Source organism: Rutidosis leptorrhynchoides, chromosome 2, assembly GCF_046630445.1.
Source record: "Rutidosis leptorrhynchoides isolate AG116_Rl617_1_P2 chromosome 2, CSIRO_AGI_Rlap_v1, whole genome shotgun sequence".
NCBI classification, from domain to species: Eukaryota; Viridiplantae; Streptophyta; class Magnoliopsida; order Asterales; family Asteraceae; genus Rutidosis; species Rutidosis leptorrhynchoides.
The window spans coordinates 139,441,135-139,458,878 of record NC_092334.1 but is presented as its reverse complement, the minus strand read 5'-3'; the positions used below and the strand labels follow the sequence as shown (position 1 = coordinate 139,458,878).

At 33.5% G+C, this 17,744-nt stretch overlaps 2 protein-coding genes across 2 annotated transcripts; one reads left to right on the top strand and one right to left on the bottom strand.

Moving 5' to 3' along the window:
- Positions 1–1,598: 1,598 nt before the first annotated feature.
- On the top strand, positions 1,599–3,753 carry LOC139891447 (uncharacterized). The gene is made up of 2 exons (XM_071874417.1): positions 1,599–2,417; positions 2,515–3,753. The coding sequence occupies exons 1-2, from the start codon at positions 1,636–1,638 to the stop codon at positions 3,656–3,658; spliced, it is 1,926 nt and encodes a 641-aa protein (XP_071730518.1). The 5' UTR covers positions 1,599–1,635; the 3' UTR covers positions 3,659–3,753.
- Positions 3,754–10,360: 6,607 nt separating this feature from the next.
- On the bottom strand, positions 10,361–15,618 carry LOC139891446 (LRR receptor-like serine/threonine-protein kinase FEI 1). The gene is made up of 15 exons (XM_071874416.1): positions 15,369–15,618; positions 14,453–14,593; positions 14,152–14,339; positions 13,690–13,825; positions 13,523–13,594; positions 13,370–13,441; positions 13,138–13,209; positions 12,852–12,923; positions 12,694–12,765; positions 12,480–12,568; positions 12,203–12,364; positions 11,776–12,108; positions 11,454–11,699; positions 10,962–11,095; positions 10,361–10,787 (listed from the first exon to the last, which is right to left on the bottom strand). Exons 3-15 carry the CDS (start codon positions 14,246–14,248, stop codon positions 10,569–10,571), a joined length of 1,776 nt encoding a protein of 591 aa, XP_071730517.1. The 5' UTR covers positions 14,249–14,339; positions 14,453–14,593; positions 15,369–15,618; the 3' UTR covers positions 10,361–10,568.
- Positions 15,619–17,744: the final 2,126 nt, after the last annotated feature.

The following is a 17,744-nucleotide window of genomic DNA, read 5'->3' as shown; positions in this document are numbered from 1 at the left end:
GAGGTCAACCCTACACTTGTTCAATGTCGTCATATGTATTTTTACTACAAAATACAGTATGGTGAGTTTCATTTGCTCCCTTTTTAATTGCTTTAGCAATATATATTTTTGGGCTGAGAATACATGCGCTATTTTTATAAATGTTTACGCAATAGACACAAGTACTTAAAAATATATTCTACGTTGAGTTGTACCACTGGCATACTTCCCTATAGCTTGGTAACTACTATTTACATGGGTATTGTAAACGCGAATCCTGTTGATAGATCTATCGAGCCTGACAACTCCAACCGGGTTGGACGACCAGTATTCAACGGTTGCACAGTACTTCGTTTCGTGACTACACTTGGTACGGTGTAGTGAGATTTCATAATAAAGGGAATATGCGACGTTGATTAAATGTTAAGTATGGTTACCAAGTACTCAACCACTTAGAATATTTTTATTAAAACGTTTGTGTATATGAAATCTTGTGGTCTATTAAGGAATAGAAATGATTGTTATGATAAACCTATGAACTCACCAACCTTTTGGTTGACACTTTTAAGCATGTTTATTCTCAGGTATATAAGAAGTCTTCCGCTGTGCATTTGCTCATATTACTAGGAGTCATTCCTGCATATTTAAGATCAGTACCTCGCAATGGAACCAGATGTTGATGACTTCGTCCAGGGGGATAAGGACGGGTCCTCACAGTCTCTAACCATTTGACCGTTGGTCTTTGGTTACATAATAATGATTACGACACTGACAGTTCAAGGTGTCCAGGGGTAACTTTGTTTACGTTTCGATATCATAACTTCAGCATTTACTTTTGATAACTAAATCTTGTGGTCTAAAAACTTATTATGATTATTAAACTTATGTTGTTCACTCAACCATTTTGGTTGACACTTTTAAGCATGTTTTGTCTCATGTACTTAGATATTTTGCTTCCGCTGTAGAACTCTGCTGTTACTTAGAAGTCAAGCCAAGCCAAGCACTGGGACCAGAGTTAACATCCGCGTCAATAGCGATTTTGGCGGGGTGTTACACAAAAACCGCAAAATAAAAATCCCGCAGCGTAGCGCGAGTGACCTCTATCTTGTTGAACTCATAGGACTGGCAATTTCTAAGTTTTTTTTTTTTTTTTTTTTTGACAGAATAACGATAACATAAAACGAAATCTTACTAATAGATGAAAAAGACGAACAAAAATACAATCAGACCAAACGCTTTCCAAGGCTCGGAAACATTAACTAATCCTATCAATAAACAAAGAGCCTAAGCTAACTAAGCTTGAACCTTAAACAATTGAATCACAAAAAAAATTTCAAAGAGGGGCCAATACAAAGAGCCCAAAACTAACAAAAAAAAAAACCACGACTAACAATATACGGTTTACCATTAAGGTTAGGTTGATAGTAAACCGTGTATTATTATAGTTATTGATGATGATTATATATTCGTGAAGTTAATGCTTCTGGTGTTTTGATTTTTCTCACCAACTCCATTGACCTATTAATATTGATATATATTCAACATCAATAAAGTTGAAGTAGTTCATTGAATCTAACTTATCTCGATCTGATTACAGACATAATCGTATTCAAATTCCCCTCTCGCAACCTATCATAATTGATACTATAAAGCAAAATGGATGGAGCGACTGAAATGGAAGACATTAATCACGTTAGCCATGAAGAACATCCGCTGAAGTTAATCGAAAACTGGAAGACAATTGAAGGCAGAATTGTTAGATGTGGCGGATGTCTAGAACCCATATCAAAATCATCATTGGGTGAATGTGAATCCACATACGGTTGCATCACCTGCAATTACTTTTGGCACAAAAAATGTGCACAACTACCATCCACTTTTACTCACCCTTCCCATCTAAATCACACTCTTACACTTACAATTCGTGTTAGTGTTTGGAATTGTGACGTGTGTAAAGATGGACGCTTATTAAATAGGTTCAGCTACTATTGTTCCCCGTGTGATTTTGATGCGTGCATAAAATGTGTTGTTGAAGACGCTGCTGTTATTGTACATAAGGATGAAGCGGCAATCAAGCTTATACACGAAGGGCACCACCCAAAACACACTTTAACCCTCAGGTTAAGATCTACTAGGTTCCATTGTGATGTTTGTCAAACTGACGAAAATGACTTTTTGTATAAATGTGATGATTGTGACTTTTTAATCCATAAAACATGTGCCCATTTACCCCCAACCATTGATTTACATTCTCATCATCATCAGCATCCCGTTGTTCTTGTGTATTCTCTTCCCTACAAATTCCATAGATTTATATATTATTGCTACTTTTGCGAAAAATACGTTAGACGCCGGGATTGGTTATACCATTGTGCAAATTGTAGTTTCTTTGCCCACATTAAGTGTGCCTTAAATGCAGATAAATTCTCCACTCCAAGGTAACAAACACTTCATATATGTTTTATTATTTTTGTTTTTGTTAATGCTCCTCCTATAAATATATAAAATAATATATATTATATGTGTGATTTACAGAGATAATCAAGAATATGTTGTTGAAGTAGATACAAAAGAATTGTTGCATTTTCCCATGTCACACGCATTTATAGATCCATTAAAACTAATAAGCAATTCTAGAAAAATAGCTCAAGAAGTCGACAACAATAATGTTGATAACGATGACAACATGGACGGTGATGATGATGATGATGATGATGATAACGGCGATAATGGTAACTATGATGATGAAACGATAAATGAGATTAACCATTGTAGTCATGATCATCCCTTAATTCTTAACGTTGAACACCAAGGTAACAAGATGCACAATAATATCAACTTGGGTGACCCAATAGAGGTATGTAATTGTTGTGTACGGCCCCTATCTTTTCCGTACTACAGTTGCACCAAAGATGAATGTTCGTTTGTTCTTCACAAATATTGTTCCGAGTTACCCGTTACATTACAATGTCATCAACTTCACCCGAATCATCCACTTAACTTGGCACCTGTCGATTCAGGATATCACGCAAGGTGCGATGGTTGTAATAACTGGAGCAACACATTTATGTATCAATGTGAAATTTGCACTTTCTATCTTGATGTGAACTGTGCATTTTTACCCAACACCATCAAACATAAACTTCACAACCACCCTCTTCTACAAGTTATCGATCCTAATGTTCGATGCGTGGCATGTAACATGACGTCACCATGTATAAGCTACGCTTGCAAGGTTTGCAACTTCCAACTAGACTTGCATTGTGCAATCAGATCTCCACAATTAGTAGCTCATAGGTATTGCGAAGGACATGAAATTTCATTGACTTATCATCCTATTGACAACGACCATCCTCAAAATTTGTATTGTGTTATATGTGAAGAGGAAATGAACCCCAATCTACCACTCTATTATTGTGGCATATGTAAAAATTCCTTTCACCTTAATTGCATTAATAGATCGGATTATTTGTTTGAAAACATTTGCTACAATGGCATCACAACTGTAAGGTATCACAAACATCCATTAACATATGTTTGGAGGAAGAAAACACCTAAGTATGTTTGTTCCCATTGTGGTTGCGACGTTAATGGTTATTTGGTTCTTGAATGTCGGGTTGAAGCATGTAATTTCAACATTTGCTTTCAGTGTCATGTTCGGAAAAATCTGGAAGGATGATTCTCATCTTTAATTTAATCATGTAAATTTGTTCAGGATCATGTTTTTTATTCTATAATATAATAATATAATGTAATGTAATGTAATAATGTAAGTTCTCTATGTTTTATAAAATAAATAGATTCTTGTTCAAATTTATATGTCTTGTTCAAGTGTTGGTGTGCCACCGATCTTCCTTGTGACTTTGATCTCGTATGGTGACGTGTACAAGGTTACTTCAGGTTCCTTGTCATTCGGGTAGATCTATACTTTCATTTTCCGGGATTTAGTCATAAGTTTGAGAGACACGTAACTTGGATAAACATGAAATCAACGCCTTAGAAACCTAACTTTTATTACACAATCTTTTCTTATATCTATATACATATATAAAATATAAATATAATCAGTGCACATGATAACGTTCGTCCATTGAAACCCCGTTCAAAGTATGGTAACAGGAAGGCAAAGAAGGATAAGGGCTCATTTGTTCTTCGAGATGAAGATGAAGAGGACCAATCGGGTGACAGCAAGAAGGGTTTCTTTCAAGGATTGGCGGATCGCGGCTTGATCCCTCCTTGTGCTTCGGGTTTGATTATCAATGGCAGCTCGTCCAAGGTTAACTCACTCAATTTTAAATCTAGAAAAGGCAAAGGAGTGCACATTGACAAGGTTGATCTGATGGTGTGACCTCTCGTCCAGATGAAAGAAACAAAAATCGCTCTTCTCAAGTCGGTTAGGTCGTTTACTATTATTTTTTTTCTTTTATATTCGTGTTAGCTTTTGTTGGTTTGGTCCGATTGTGTGGCTTTGTTGTTTTTAGCAGATGCTTTTGTAGTATTTCTATGATGTTAGATCATGTGGTGTAGCTTGTTGCTTTGGTATTTCGGTAGTAGGTTTTGTTGGGCTCAGTTCAAGTTAGCGTTTTCTTAGGCCGGTATAGTTTGATTTTCTTTTCTCGATTCCCACCCTTGTTCGATGCTGTTCTTTTGCTTGTATCGGTTTGGGGTTCTTTCATCTTTTGATGAAGATCCTTTTATTTTAATAGTAATCGTTATTTTGCCAAAAAAAAAAAAAAAAAAAAAAAAAAAAAAAAAAAAGAATTTACAAGATATATTCTATTTCTATCTATCTATATTACAAGATATACAATCTATCTATATTATGTTATATTCTATCTATCTTCTATGTTATGTTATATATAATAGGAAAAGTTTATTACGTAATATCTTCTTAGACTACATGGTAGAATTCTAACATGAAATATTAACTTTAAATTCAAATCATTGATCAAAGATTCAAGGTTGCAAAATTCGCTATTCGGGGATTTTGTTTTTTTTTTTTGTTTTTTTTTTTTTTTGTTTTGACAGCGATTGGTATTACCCGAGGGGGACTAAACCACCCGTTACGATCATCTCCCGTTTCGACTATGCCGATGCAGCGATAATAACCTCGCCCCCATCGCTTCCCTGGAGGAAACCTTGAAACCGATCTAAGGGCACGGTCAAGTAAAACCCCCTCCCCTTTACCCCCAAACAATATGGGAAAGGTGTTATGGGTGGATATTTCATGGTAGGGATGAAATTGTGCTTTTAATATGTAGCCAACGGGGGTCGAACTCCTGACCTCCCCTAAAAGAGGCAGGTCACCAACCGCTGGACCACTTTGAAAGTTTTAATCGACAATTCGGGTATTAATCGGGGATTAATCGGATTGTACTTTATACATTTAAATATTAAATTTCAAAAATTATATGTGTAAATATAGAAGAAAACTATAAACGTAAACATAAAATTTAACGTAATTGTCAAAAATTGATCTTTTTATTCAAAAATTATAAAGTTCTAGTTTAAATTTATGTTAGAATGTAGGTCAATTTTGACTTTGACCGACTTTGTTTACCAAATTCGATTTTTACCCATCAACTGAAGTTGACCGATTAATTAAACGGATTTTGAAAAATCGGAACGAATTGCTTTTAAAAATGATTAATCGGTGATTAATCGGCGAGTAATCTGATTTCTTACAACACTGCCATTGATTCTACTCTAATGATACAGCTGAAGACCCATAAAATTTGTAGGTTTAGGTTAAAGAATTTTCAATAAGAAGATATTGCTCAACTCTAAAACAATATAAGAAATAAACGAAATTTATACGAATAAAATATAGTTAAAGAGCATATTAAAATAAAATTTTGAATAAAATTTTTATCTATAAAGAATGCAATATATGTAAAAAAAATAATAAATAAATAAAAAGTAAATGCGTGTTAAGAAATATAAAGTGATGATTCCACAAGGTTAACATACGTTCGTAAATTTAATAAGATTACTTTAAGTATTTCTCAAACTTTTAAAATAATCCATACTTGAATTTGACGTGTGAACTTCGTCTCATACTCATTCCGCCGGCCGGTTGGAGTCAAAATGTGACCTATATAAACGCGTCTTTGATTTTTCTTTTTTTAATGTTTTTTCATAGTAATAGTAATAAAATACTCACGGTACAAAAACTGGAAAAATCAGACGGAGTATGATTTTTTCTTTACTTATTTTACTCCGCATTTGAATTATTTTATTATCTATTATGCAGATATATTGTTATTCTTCGTAACTAAATACACATGATACAAAGACTGACTGTTTCGTGCTTAGCAAGGCACATTAGCATATATTTCCATTACTCAAATCTTGTGCGCTTGAACAACAAATATACTCCAAAATGGAAGCATTCATGGAGCAGTCCTTTAAAGAACTAAAAGTTGAGTTGGAAGAGATAACATTAGCCACTAACAACTTTGACGATCACAACCTTATTGGAGGTGGTGGGTTCGGGAAGGTATATAAAGGAGCACTTGCTCGATACAAGGAGCGAACCCTGGTTGCTATTAAACGACTAGATCGTAAATACGGCCAAGGAGAAGCAGAATTCGTGAAAGAGATCACGTTTCTTACCCGTTACAGGCATGAAAATCTCATTTCTCTCCTAGGATTTTGCATCCACAATAGAGAGAGGATCCTAGTGTACGAACATGCGTCTCGTGGAAGCCTCGATCGTCATTTAAATTCTTCTCATCTCACATGGAAGCAACGTCTTAAGATATGCCTTGACGCTGCAAACGGACTAAACTACCTTCATGATCCAAGAGAGACTAGCCAAAGAGTTATTCACTGTGATATGAAGAGCGCAAACATCCTACTAGATGACAAATGGAATGCTAAAGTTGCTGACTTCGGGTTGTCAAAAATTGGCCCGGCCAATCAACAGAACTCAATTCTTGTCACCAACACCTTAGTAACTTATGGTTACTGTGATCCTTTGTTTATGGAGACATACTCACTAACAAAAGAGTCGGACGTTTATTCTTTCGGTGTCATTTTATTTGAAGTCATTTGCGGAAGATTGTGTTTTGACATAAACCCCGACGATGGTCACATTCACATTTTAGTACCTATGTGGAAAAGAAGTTACCAAGAGAATAAGTTAGATGACATCATTTTTCAACGTCTCAAGAAAAACATGGACCCAACTTCTTTAAGAATACTTTCAGATATTGCGTTCCGATGTATGAGAAAATCTCGTGAAGAAAGGCCATTGATGTCCGTTGTTGTACAAGAGCTTGAGACTGCACTAAAATGTCAAGAGCGTCAGGAGGTGAAGGAATATGAAGAGATACTTAACGCTGCGGTATCTCCTCTGATCTACACATCCATAGAGGAATTGAGAATACTACTCTCAAAAGGGTTACTCGTTAACGGTGGCAAAAAGGTACTCCCTCCGTTCCATATTGATAGTCCACTATTCAATTTTGGACTGTCCCAAATTAATAGTCCATTTCCATAAATAGATAAGATTAATATGGTTAAGTTCCTTCCGTTAACTTTTGTATTTAGGGCAAAAAAAATTAATAATAAGGTGTAAAACTGTAAAGTTAATGATGATGAGAGTTTTTGAATTGTGTGTTTTTTTGTCTGAAATCTATTAATATAGGACAGATGTAGTAATATTTAGATACATGAATGCGTAACATAAATCTTCTCTTTTTTCTTCTTCTTTGCATAACTCATTTATCTAATGGTCATCCGTGCATATATGCAGTGGTTTTCAATGAATGACAACGGAGAGCACTGTGAATTGATATCCATCAAAACATGTTTAAGATACATCAGGGAAGACCATAGTGATCGATATACCCTTGAGTATAATTCAAGGTAACTTTTCGTTATCCTTTTAGCCTCCCCTGCATGTTTCCCCCAAAAAATGGTCATGAGACTAATACCCTATTGCCTGCTTCTTCATGCAGATTTGCAGAAGGTACTTATAGTACACAAGGCAAGTCCTTCAAGACACGTGTAATAAATCAATTTCTGTCACCAGATATTACATACACCGTGAGCCTTATATTCAAATGCCCCCACATGCTCAAAGGAAAACAAGGATACATATCCCTCGCATACGAATTAGAGGAAGGCCAGAAAAATATATCAATTGTGCACACTGCAGATAAGAGAGAAGATGAATGGTTGATGGCCAAACTGTATCAGTTTACTACCAGCCACAAAAGTAGTGTAAAATTGACAATTGTGTTTGAGCGTCATGAATATAATTTACAAATAGAAGGCATTGAGTTCCAACCCAACAATGTAAGCTTCACAAATAGATACATATTTACTAGCTTATTTAAATTGTCAATTAATAAATTGATGCCCCTTTCGTATATCTGTATGTTCTGTACATTTATAGGTGAAGGTGGAAGATAATGAAGAATTAGTGGTAGATGACAAGTTTAAAGAGATAGTTAAGTCTTCAAAACCTCCCGTGTCTTACAGATCCGTACAGTAACTCAACGTGCTTCTATCCAAAGGGGTCATCATGAACAAAGGCAACACGGTAATTAATGCGTAATTTTGAACTTTCTAAAGGGTTCCTCATCAATGATGGTCAAGAGGTATTTTAATTCGGTACAACTGATTCATTATTATTATTTGGGTTTTGCTAACGTATGCCACGGTGGTATACGTTAAAGGCAATTAATAATTTTGAAATTTCATTAAATATCATTATTTACATTCAATACACGCATAAAAATGGTAACCATTGGATTAGATTAATGAGTATTAAATGCAAATCCTGATATATAAGGAAATTTCGAGTTTATTAATTGAGCCTTAACGTATACCATCGTTGCATACGTTAGTAAAACCCTATTTGGATTATTTTCAAAATTGTAATTCTCTCTCTCATTATTTAGTTGTTATAAGCCCGCCTAACAGAATAACGTTGAAACAAGTACTAATTACATATATATTAAATGATTGATAGTGGTTATCTCTTGACAAAAATGGGAAGAAATGTTTTACGCTATCACTAAGAGTGGCTATTGATGCATCTGACTTAATTTGGTAATCTTTACCCATGTCAAGGTTTTATTTATTGTTCCTACCTTTATATTGATTTGTAAATCTTTTGTGTATGTGTGCACGTGTTGTCCAACATTTATATTACATGTAAGATGAATTTTTTACTTTTGCAGATTTGGAGAAACGGTAGAATCACAATGCTGGCAGCCTTAGTGCTTTTGTGTTGTCTTTATTCAAGGAAATTTCATAAAGACAACATTTATATTACATGTAAGATGAATTACATGTTCGAAGTTATTACATGTAATTCAACATTTATATTACACGGTGGTATACGTATGCCACGGTGGAGAAACGGTAGAATCACAATGCTGGCAGCCTTACTTTTGCAGATTTGGAGAAACCGTAGAATCCCAAGACTTCCCAAAACCGACTTCACGAGAGTGAGGCGTCGCCGTCCACCTATAGAAATCATAGAAGCTTTCTATCCCTACAATTTTTTCTTGAACTTATCGATGATCAGTTTCCAACTCCCAATTAAATTCATGTTCGAGCCCAAAGAAAAACCGAGATACTGAAAAGGAAATGATCCCTTCGCGCAACCTGTTGAGCTAACCCATGTTTCCACCTATTAAATGTGTTTTACAATGTTTTAAAGCATATTTAATTTATTGGTGTATAGTTTAAAAGTGATAGTGTAAGGATTATCACCGTGTCATCTTTTATTATGATCGCACGGTAATTGATTTGTTACTTTCAAACCTATGGAATCGGGGTCATATAATTTCCATTAATGTTCACGTCCATTTCGAGTGTTACTTGTTGAAATTGACTCTTAGGAGGAAATTAGGGCCTCAACCACCCGGCTACCTACGCTGGGATAGTTGCTAGTGCAATTTGAATATTATCACTAATACTTTATGTATTTAATCAGTGGTCCAAAATTATGCCGTTATGTATTTCAGTAGTATATTTATACCCAATCTTTCAAAGGAGCTATCATTGATTCACAGTAATGGAGTATTACTTTGCACCAAGAATGCTCAACTCATCCTCATTATTCAATATTCACATGCTTCTCATTTGGTCACAAACTTATCAAACCTTCAGAAACCAAAAACAGGACAAAGAAGACTAATTACAATCTACAAGTACCAGAATATAACATGATACCTACATGACAAGGAATATTTGCAGAAACAGGTATCAAATGCAACATAAAACTTCTTAATATGATATAATATCATCATTTATAGGTTAAAACTAGCATCAATATACATTTGGTGGTATTATGGTGAAAGGTGCAACAAGAAAGATGTTTATTCCTTCCCCCCCCCCCCCCCCCCCCCCCCCCAAAAAAAATATAATCACATAGGGCAAGAAAATCAAGAGCATAAATACAACTGTAAAAGAAACACACTTTATAGGTGATAATGATGCTTCCATATTTTCAAGGGCACGTACAAAATTTTCTTGATGTTGATCTGCTCAAAGAACTAATAATCAAGCCGAAATTAAAATTGGCAGACCGTTTTGAAGCTCTTTACCCTGTTCTACACAAACCTGTTTTAATCAGAAGCAGAGTCATAAAAGTCACTAGGGCATGGAGTCATAACATCTGATTCAAGAATTTGTACGACCCGATGCATGGTGGGACGATCTTCGGGGGTTGAAGATACACATTTAATTGCGATTGAAAGCAATGCATCGAGGTTTTCTGACTCAACTCCTTCACAGTTTCCATCAATAATCTCACGTTGCCTATCTTCCGTTATCAAATAATTCAACTGAAAACAAAAATAATAATTGAAATACATCAATAAGCATAAGACCAATAGATCGAATATCAATAATTCAAGTCAATCAAGAAGTAGACATTAAAGTTAAGTGACTACTATTTAAACAATATTGAATATTACTCCATAATTAGTAAAATTTAATTTCAAGAAATAAAGGCATACCCAGCCAACAATATTAAGGCCCTTCTCAATGAAGGATGCATCGGTAGGCCTCTTCCCACTTATAACTTCAAGAACAAGTACTCCAAAACTATATACATCTGTCTTCTCTGTTGCTCTACCACTCTGCATATACTCTGCAATAAAAATTACATACACAATATGAGATGATTGTACAACACCTTATGTCCAAATGTTTAAATCTTTTTGTTCATATATAGCATTTCAAATACGATACAAATAAAAATGATTTAGGATATCTTATGCATTAAAAGACAGTTTGGGCAACTTATGACCTATTTCCTTTTAAACAATTCCTATATGAAGTTTAGCCAATTGAGTATTTGACACGTTACAGATGGTCATAATACTTGTCACCTAATTGACCCATTCATATGTATATGGGTCAAGATTGCAACTTTATCTATCACCCAAGTCATTATAACAAATAGGACATGTAGCATACGAGAATGCAACCAAATATAATGATCCTACCTGGAGCCAGATACCCAAACGTCCCAGCAACAATGGTTGTAATATGAGATTCCTCATCCGCTAATAATTTTGCAAGTCCAAAATCCGAAACCCGTGCCTCAAAATTTCCATCAAGCAAAATGTTACTCGATTTTATATCTCGGTGTATTATTCGAGGAGAACAATCATGATGCAAATAAGCTAATCCTTTTGCAGCACCCATTATTATGTTAATCCGAGCATCCCAATCAAGTAGCTCCGCTTTTTCTGCAAACGGGAGCAAAATTATTATCAAAAAAATAACCAACAAAATGCACAATGTTTCTAAAACGGTTAATATTACCGTGAAGAGCTTCGTCTAAACTCCCACCCGATAAGTAATCATATATTAACAATTTTGATGTTGGAGAGTTACAATATCCTCGTAAATTAACTAAATATCTATGCTTAATACTTCCAAGAATTTCGAGTTCCCGCTCAAAAAAACGATCAAATCCCTCATTTAACTTGATTATTCTTTTCAAAGCAAATACATTTCCATCATCCATTACTAGTTTGTATACTGTTCCAAAGCCTCCAGCACCTATCACATGCTCCTCGTTCAAAGTTTCTAACTTTTTGATTATATCTTTTGAAGAGTACGGTAAGTCTCCATGAAACATCACAATAGATGCACCTGCACCAATAAGAATCATTGTAAAATAAGTTATTGAACCAATAAGAATCATAAAAAAAAAAAAAAAAAAAAAAAGGATGTAAAAAATACTCGCCTCCACCAACATCCACTGCAAGACTTGTGACATCATTTTTACCGAGTTTTTTGTAAAGAAAACAACCCCAAAAACACATAAGTGCAATCAACAGCAATGCACCTACTGTAGCAGATGCACTAATAAGTAACCGTCCAGAGTTCTTCTTCACACTTTGGCTTCCTGTTAAAAACATATATGAAAATAATATATATAATCATCAATCATTAGGTTAAATTGATTAATAATCATAAGAAATCAATTAAAATAAAAGATCATGCAAAAAGCTATAGCAGACCTTTAGGCTGAGAGCCTGCTGAACCTCCACCATCATTTTTGCATGACTGATCAATATGACTCCCACACAATTCGCGGTTTCCAAGAAAACTGCAAGTAGTCAAACAAAAATTACAATCTAATTCAATAATTAGGGAGTACTCATATAAGGCAGTCACTGAATATTGAAAAAAATTATCCAAATTTCCATATAGAATTGTATTTATATAACTCACGAGTTGGTTCCAAACTGATCAAGAGCACCGTCAGATGGGATTGGCCCGGAAAGAAAATTGTTGGAAACGTTGCTACACAATTACAAAGAGTACGTCAATAAAAGATTCAACGACAAAATCTAAATGTATTTACATGAAACTGAAGTTTATAATCTTACAATATCGAAAGGTTTTTCAAGTTTCCAAGTGATGTGGGAATACTTCCACTGAGGGAGTTGCTAGAGATATCCCTGCAACATATGCCATAAAATCTCAATTATTTCTAGGTACATATTATGTTTTAATGTTGTGTACGTAATATTTTTTATTGTTGCATCCAGCAAGTGACAAGTTTACTAAACAAAATTCATTCAAAAGTTACTTAATAGCTCAAATCGTAAATGCAATCATGATGAAATTGGTGATCCTCCTACTTACAACAGATATTTTAAAAAATAAACTTACAATGTTTGAAGCTTCGAAAGATTTCCTAATTCAGTAGGAATAACTCCACTTAAGTAATTATTCTGCAAAAATCTGTCAACAAATCATCATATCATCATATCATAAAATATATAAAATAGATCTAAACTGTTATACATTCTAAGCGGACATCAAAAACAAAAGGTACATAACTTTAAACAAGCTTTTTTCATATTTGGATATCATAAAGGTAAAATTATTATATTATACTTACAATCCTTGCAGTTCTGTACAGTTTCCTAACTCTGATGGAATCGCCCCATAAAAGTTGTTGTAATGAAGATCTCTACATCACATGATACATTTTATCAAAAAGGTTTCGTAATAAATTGTAGAAAGCATGAACAAACATTAAAAGACGACGTACAAAAATCTTAAGTGATCTAGCTTCCCGATATCTGATGACAAAGGTCCACTAATTTTGTGATTTGAAAGATTCCTAAAAAATATACCAATAGAAACATAAGAGTTAAAATCCTAGCATACATATTAATATTCAAATATTTCATGAAATGTTGTTATATATCATCTTACAAATATACAACTCTTTTCGTCTTCGAATCACAAGTTACCCCTTTCCATTCACATGGATCGGGATCCTCTGGCCTCCACTGACGAAGCAGGCCATCCGAACTGATAATGTTCGTTCGGAAGTTTACAAGAGCTTCGCCTAAAAAGAAACACATATAATATTATTTTGAACGCATATATCAACTACTCCCTTCATCCCAACTTAATAGTCCAGGTTTCCTTTTTGGGTTGTGCCAAAAAAAAAAAAAAAAAAGCCCACTTCCATATACAGATAATAATAATGATGTAAACTTCTTTTATACCGTTACTTTATAGATGTGAAACAAAAATGTAAAAGGTTAGGGTGAAACTGTAAAGTAAATAAAATTACAGTGTGATAATGATATTTCTTAAACTGTGTTTTTCTTTGTGGACCATTAAATTGTGACTTAGGAGTAACAAACAAAAAAGAACGAATCGACATACCATCACTAGTAAGACCTTGGAGTTTGTTCGCGTGAAAAAATAGAAGTAGAAAGCACAATAGCAATGGTCCTTGAAAAACAGTAAGAAAAATGGCCATTGCTGTTTCGATCGAGCATCCTACAACTCATCTGAGGTGCTACAAAACCACCCCATTAACATACCATTCTTGCTGTGATGATCAGCAAGATCTATCGGGAAAGATAAAAAATAATGTGAGTTTAACAATCATAACAATGTAAAAAAGGATTAGAAGAATAATAAAAAGATGTAAATATAAACATTGATTGAGATTTTCCCTCACATGGTTCTGAGAATCTGGCTAATTAAGCATAAGAAGCGATATATCACAGATTTTCAGTATGTGCAAAATGAACGAATGAAAGTAATACTGAAAATCAACACTGCAGATGCAAGTAGATTCGAGCAACGGCTAACGGACACACTGCAAACGTAAGGCAGACAAATTATATGATTACAACAAGAACTTAGAATGACACTAATTTTCACCACATTTGCAAAGCTCACTAAAGATGACATCATACATGAATATCCTTGTTATATTGGGTATTTCAGACCTTACAGCATGCTCTTGTAAATCAAAATGGTAAAGGTATAATTTTTACAAAAAAAAACACAACAATTGATCAAGAAAACTTGATACATTTTCATCATGGTTCCACTATAACCATTTTGTATTAATTTTTTGGTAAAACAAATCGATGAAGTAACGCAACTTAAGTTTGTGTGGAAAAACTATTTCGATTAATTTCCATACCCACATTTTCCCCAAATTTGGTCACATGCAACAGGAATAACCTACCAAAATACACTAAAAACACATCATCAATTTTCAGTCAACTCCCAAGTTTTCAGTCAACATTGTGATAATTTACCACCTAAACCCTAAAACCAAGTACTTAATCAATAAAACTAAATTTGTTAAAAAAAAACACACACTTTAGATTTCACATTCATAACAATATCATCAACAAAAAAACACCATCTATAATAATCCCCCAAAATAACCCAGATACCAATTCAGTTATATATCTACCAGAATCAATAAATATGTAAACTTTATCTAATTTAAGTGGGAATGCAACAAATTGAAGCTAATCTTGATTGATTAAGAAGAAATTACAACAATTTTTAATCAGATTAGATGGTTTTTAAAAAGGGTAATCAAGAAAACGAAAAATGGTAAATAAAAATTGTACCTTTTTTGATTCGGATCTGTGATTCAACAAAGTATGTATATGTAATTATGTACTCCGTATGAATTTGGGAATTGGGAATTGGGAATTTGATGAAAGAGAGAAAGTGGAAGTGGGTTTCAGTGTGTCCGTACTTGTGACCGACGCTTTGTTGTTGTTTAGTATTGTGTCGTGTTGATAGTGTCAAATGCTTCCAGCTCTGCACTCACTTGACTACTTGCTTCTGGTCACTATGAGCGTCTGATATCTAGGATTCTATAACACAATTTATTATTCATTAGTCAAGGTACTAAACTCAATTCAATATTTTGCTTTTGGTGTTACCGGCTAGAGCTTACTTTTAAAACATGAAGCTGAAGTTTATTTTTTATTGTGTATGGATGAAACTAATTTTATGTTTTATGAGTGTTTGTTGAAATAGCTGGAGCTTATATGTGTAAAATGACATAAAAGAACAAAAAAATAAATTATAAATAATGATTTAGGGGTTAATAATCTAATTTGACTTTCATAAGCTCTCTAGCTTATTTTCATAAGCTTCTCCAACTAACTTATTTTTTCAGAGCTTATTTTTTTTCATAAATTCTAGAATATTTGTCTGTCAAAAAATGCTAAAAACTGGAGCTTATGGAAAATAATAAGATTAAGCTCTCATAAACCTCTGATTTTGGAGAGATTTCTTACTTTAGGTTTGGTGAATGTTGTGTCTGGTGCGAACAATTGTGCTAGGCCAGAACGTTTGTTGAAGCACATCACCCATGTGGTCTAATATGTATATTGTATTACTATTATAGTTTACTCTCCTAAGTACAAAATGTATATGTATATAAGATATTACAGTAATATGCTAAGTATAAATAGGTAGAAAATGTTGAATGAATTTTTGGATGAAACGTTAATAAAGTATAAAACGTCGATGAATCATTTTTTATACAGGTTGTAAAAGGATTTGGATGATGAAATTTTGCTTATGCTCATTACTAATATACATTTCCATATTTTATTTAACATTAATTTATGTGTTTCTAATGTATATTCAGATAAATCAGTTTCAGAGCAAATCGAATTTTTTTTAATTATTTGGATACAGAAGGTTAAAATGGTAATTTTATGTCATTCAGAATATTGATTCAGAACACTTATCAAACAACAATTTTCATTCAGAACCATATTGAATCAGAGCCTCTGAACTATTCAGAGCACTGAACCATTTAGTGCTAAATCATTCAGTTTTATCAAACGCACCCTAAAATGAACAATAATATATAAATATATGATATATGATAGATAATTATATAAGGGTTAAAAATATAATTTTTATCTTCATAAGCTAGGAAGCTTAGGAGCTTATGAGTATGTTTGGACGAAAGTAGATTGAGCTGGAGAATCTATCTAGCTGGAGCCTATTTTTAAAGTTTGAAGCTGGAGCATATTATTTGTATAAGTGTTAATAGCTGAAGTTGGAGTATATATGTGTAAATTGATTAGAAAGGACAATTATAATAATAATATATAATTATATATATGAAGGGTAATTATGTAAATATCATCCCAATAAGTTAGGGACTTATTTTTTAAGCTAGTTGAGAACAACTTTAGTTTTAACCTAGAATTATATTATATTATATTATATTATATATAAGCTCTTACTTTTTTTTTTTTCATTACAAATTACAAAACAACACTTAAAAGTAAAACCATAAGCTCGCTTATGTGAATCCAAACATACCCTACATCATACCCAAAGGTCAAAACCAAAAACATAACAGAGCCCATAGGAAACGAGATGACAAGGGGAAAACAGAAGATTGAAGCGCAGAAAAAAAAATGCAGAAAAGAATCAGAAATCAAAAGGATCTCAATTTGAAGCTCGTGCTGTTGCTCTCAAAATTGTTTGCCCTATTTGTAAAGTAAACTTTCTTAAATCTTAATTAAATCTAGGTTTTTAACTGAATTCTAACAAAAAAGATTGTATTTTTGAGATTCCCAAGTAAATTATAGTGAAATCTCGCTTTCTACGCTTTGCTGGTTAGTTATAACTGAATCTTTTTATATAAATTCTGATCTGGTGGATTAGGGTAGTTTAGTAATAGACCAAATTTCACGTGATATGGTGAATAATTGATAAAGTTTATATTTTTAAGATACCCATATGTTCATATAGTGAAATTTTGATCTATAACTTTTGTTTGTTTTACGAATTTTCAAGTATTTTAATGAATTGTAATTTGGTTGTTTTAGGATTAGTTTAATTAATGTACTGCATTTCGTGTGATGTGCTATAAATCTTATGAGGTTCAGGATTTGACATTAGCAGGATGTGTCTGTTATGACCATTTTCATAAGAATGAAAGACTAAAGGGAACTTAAGTAATTATA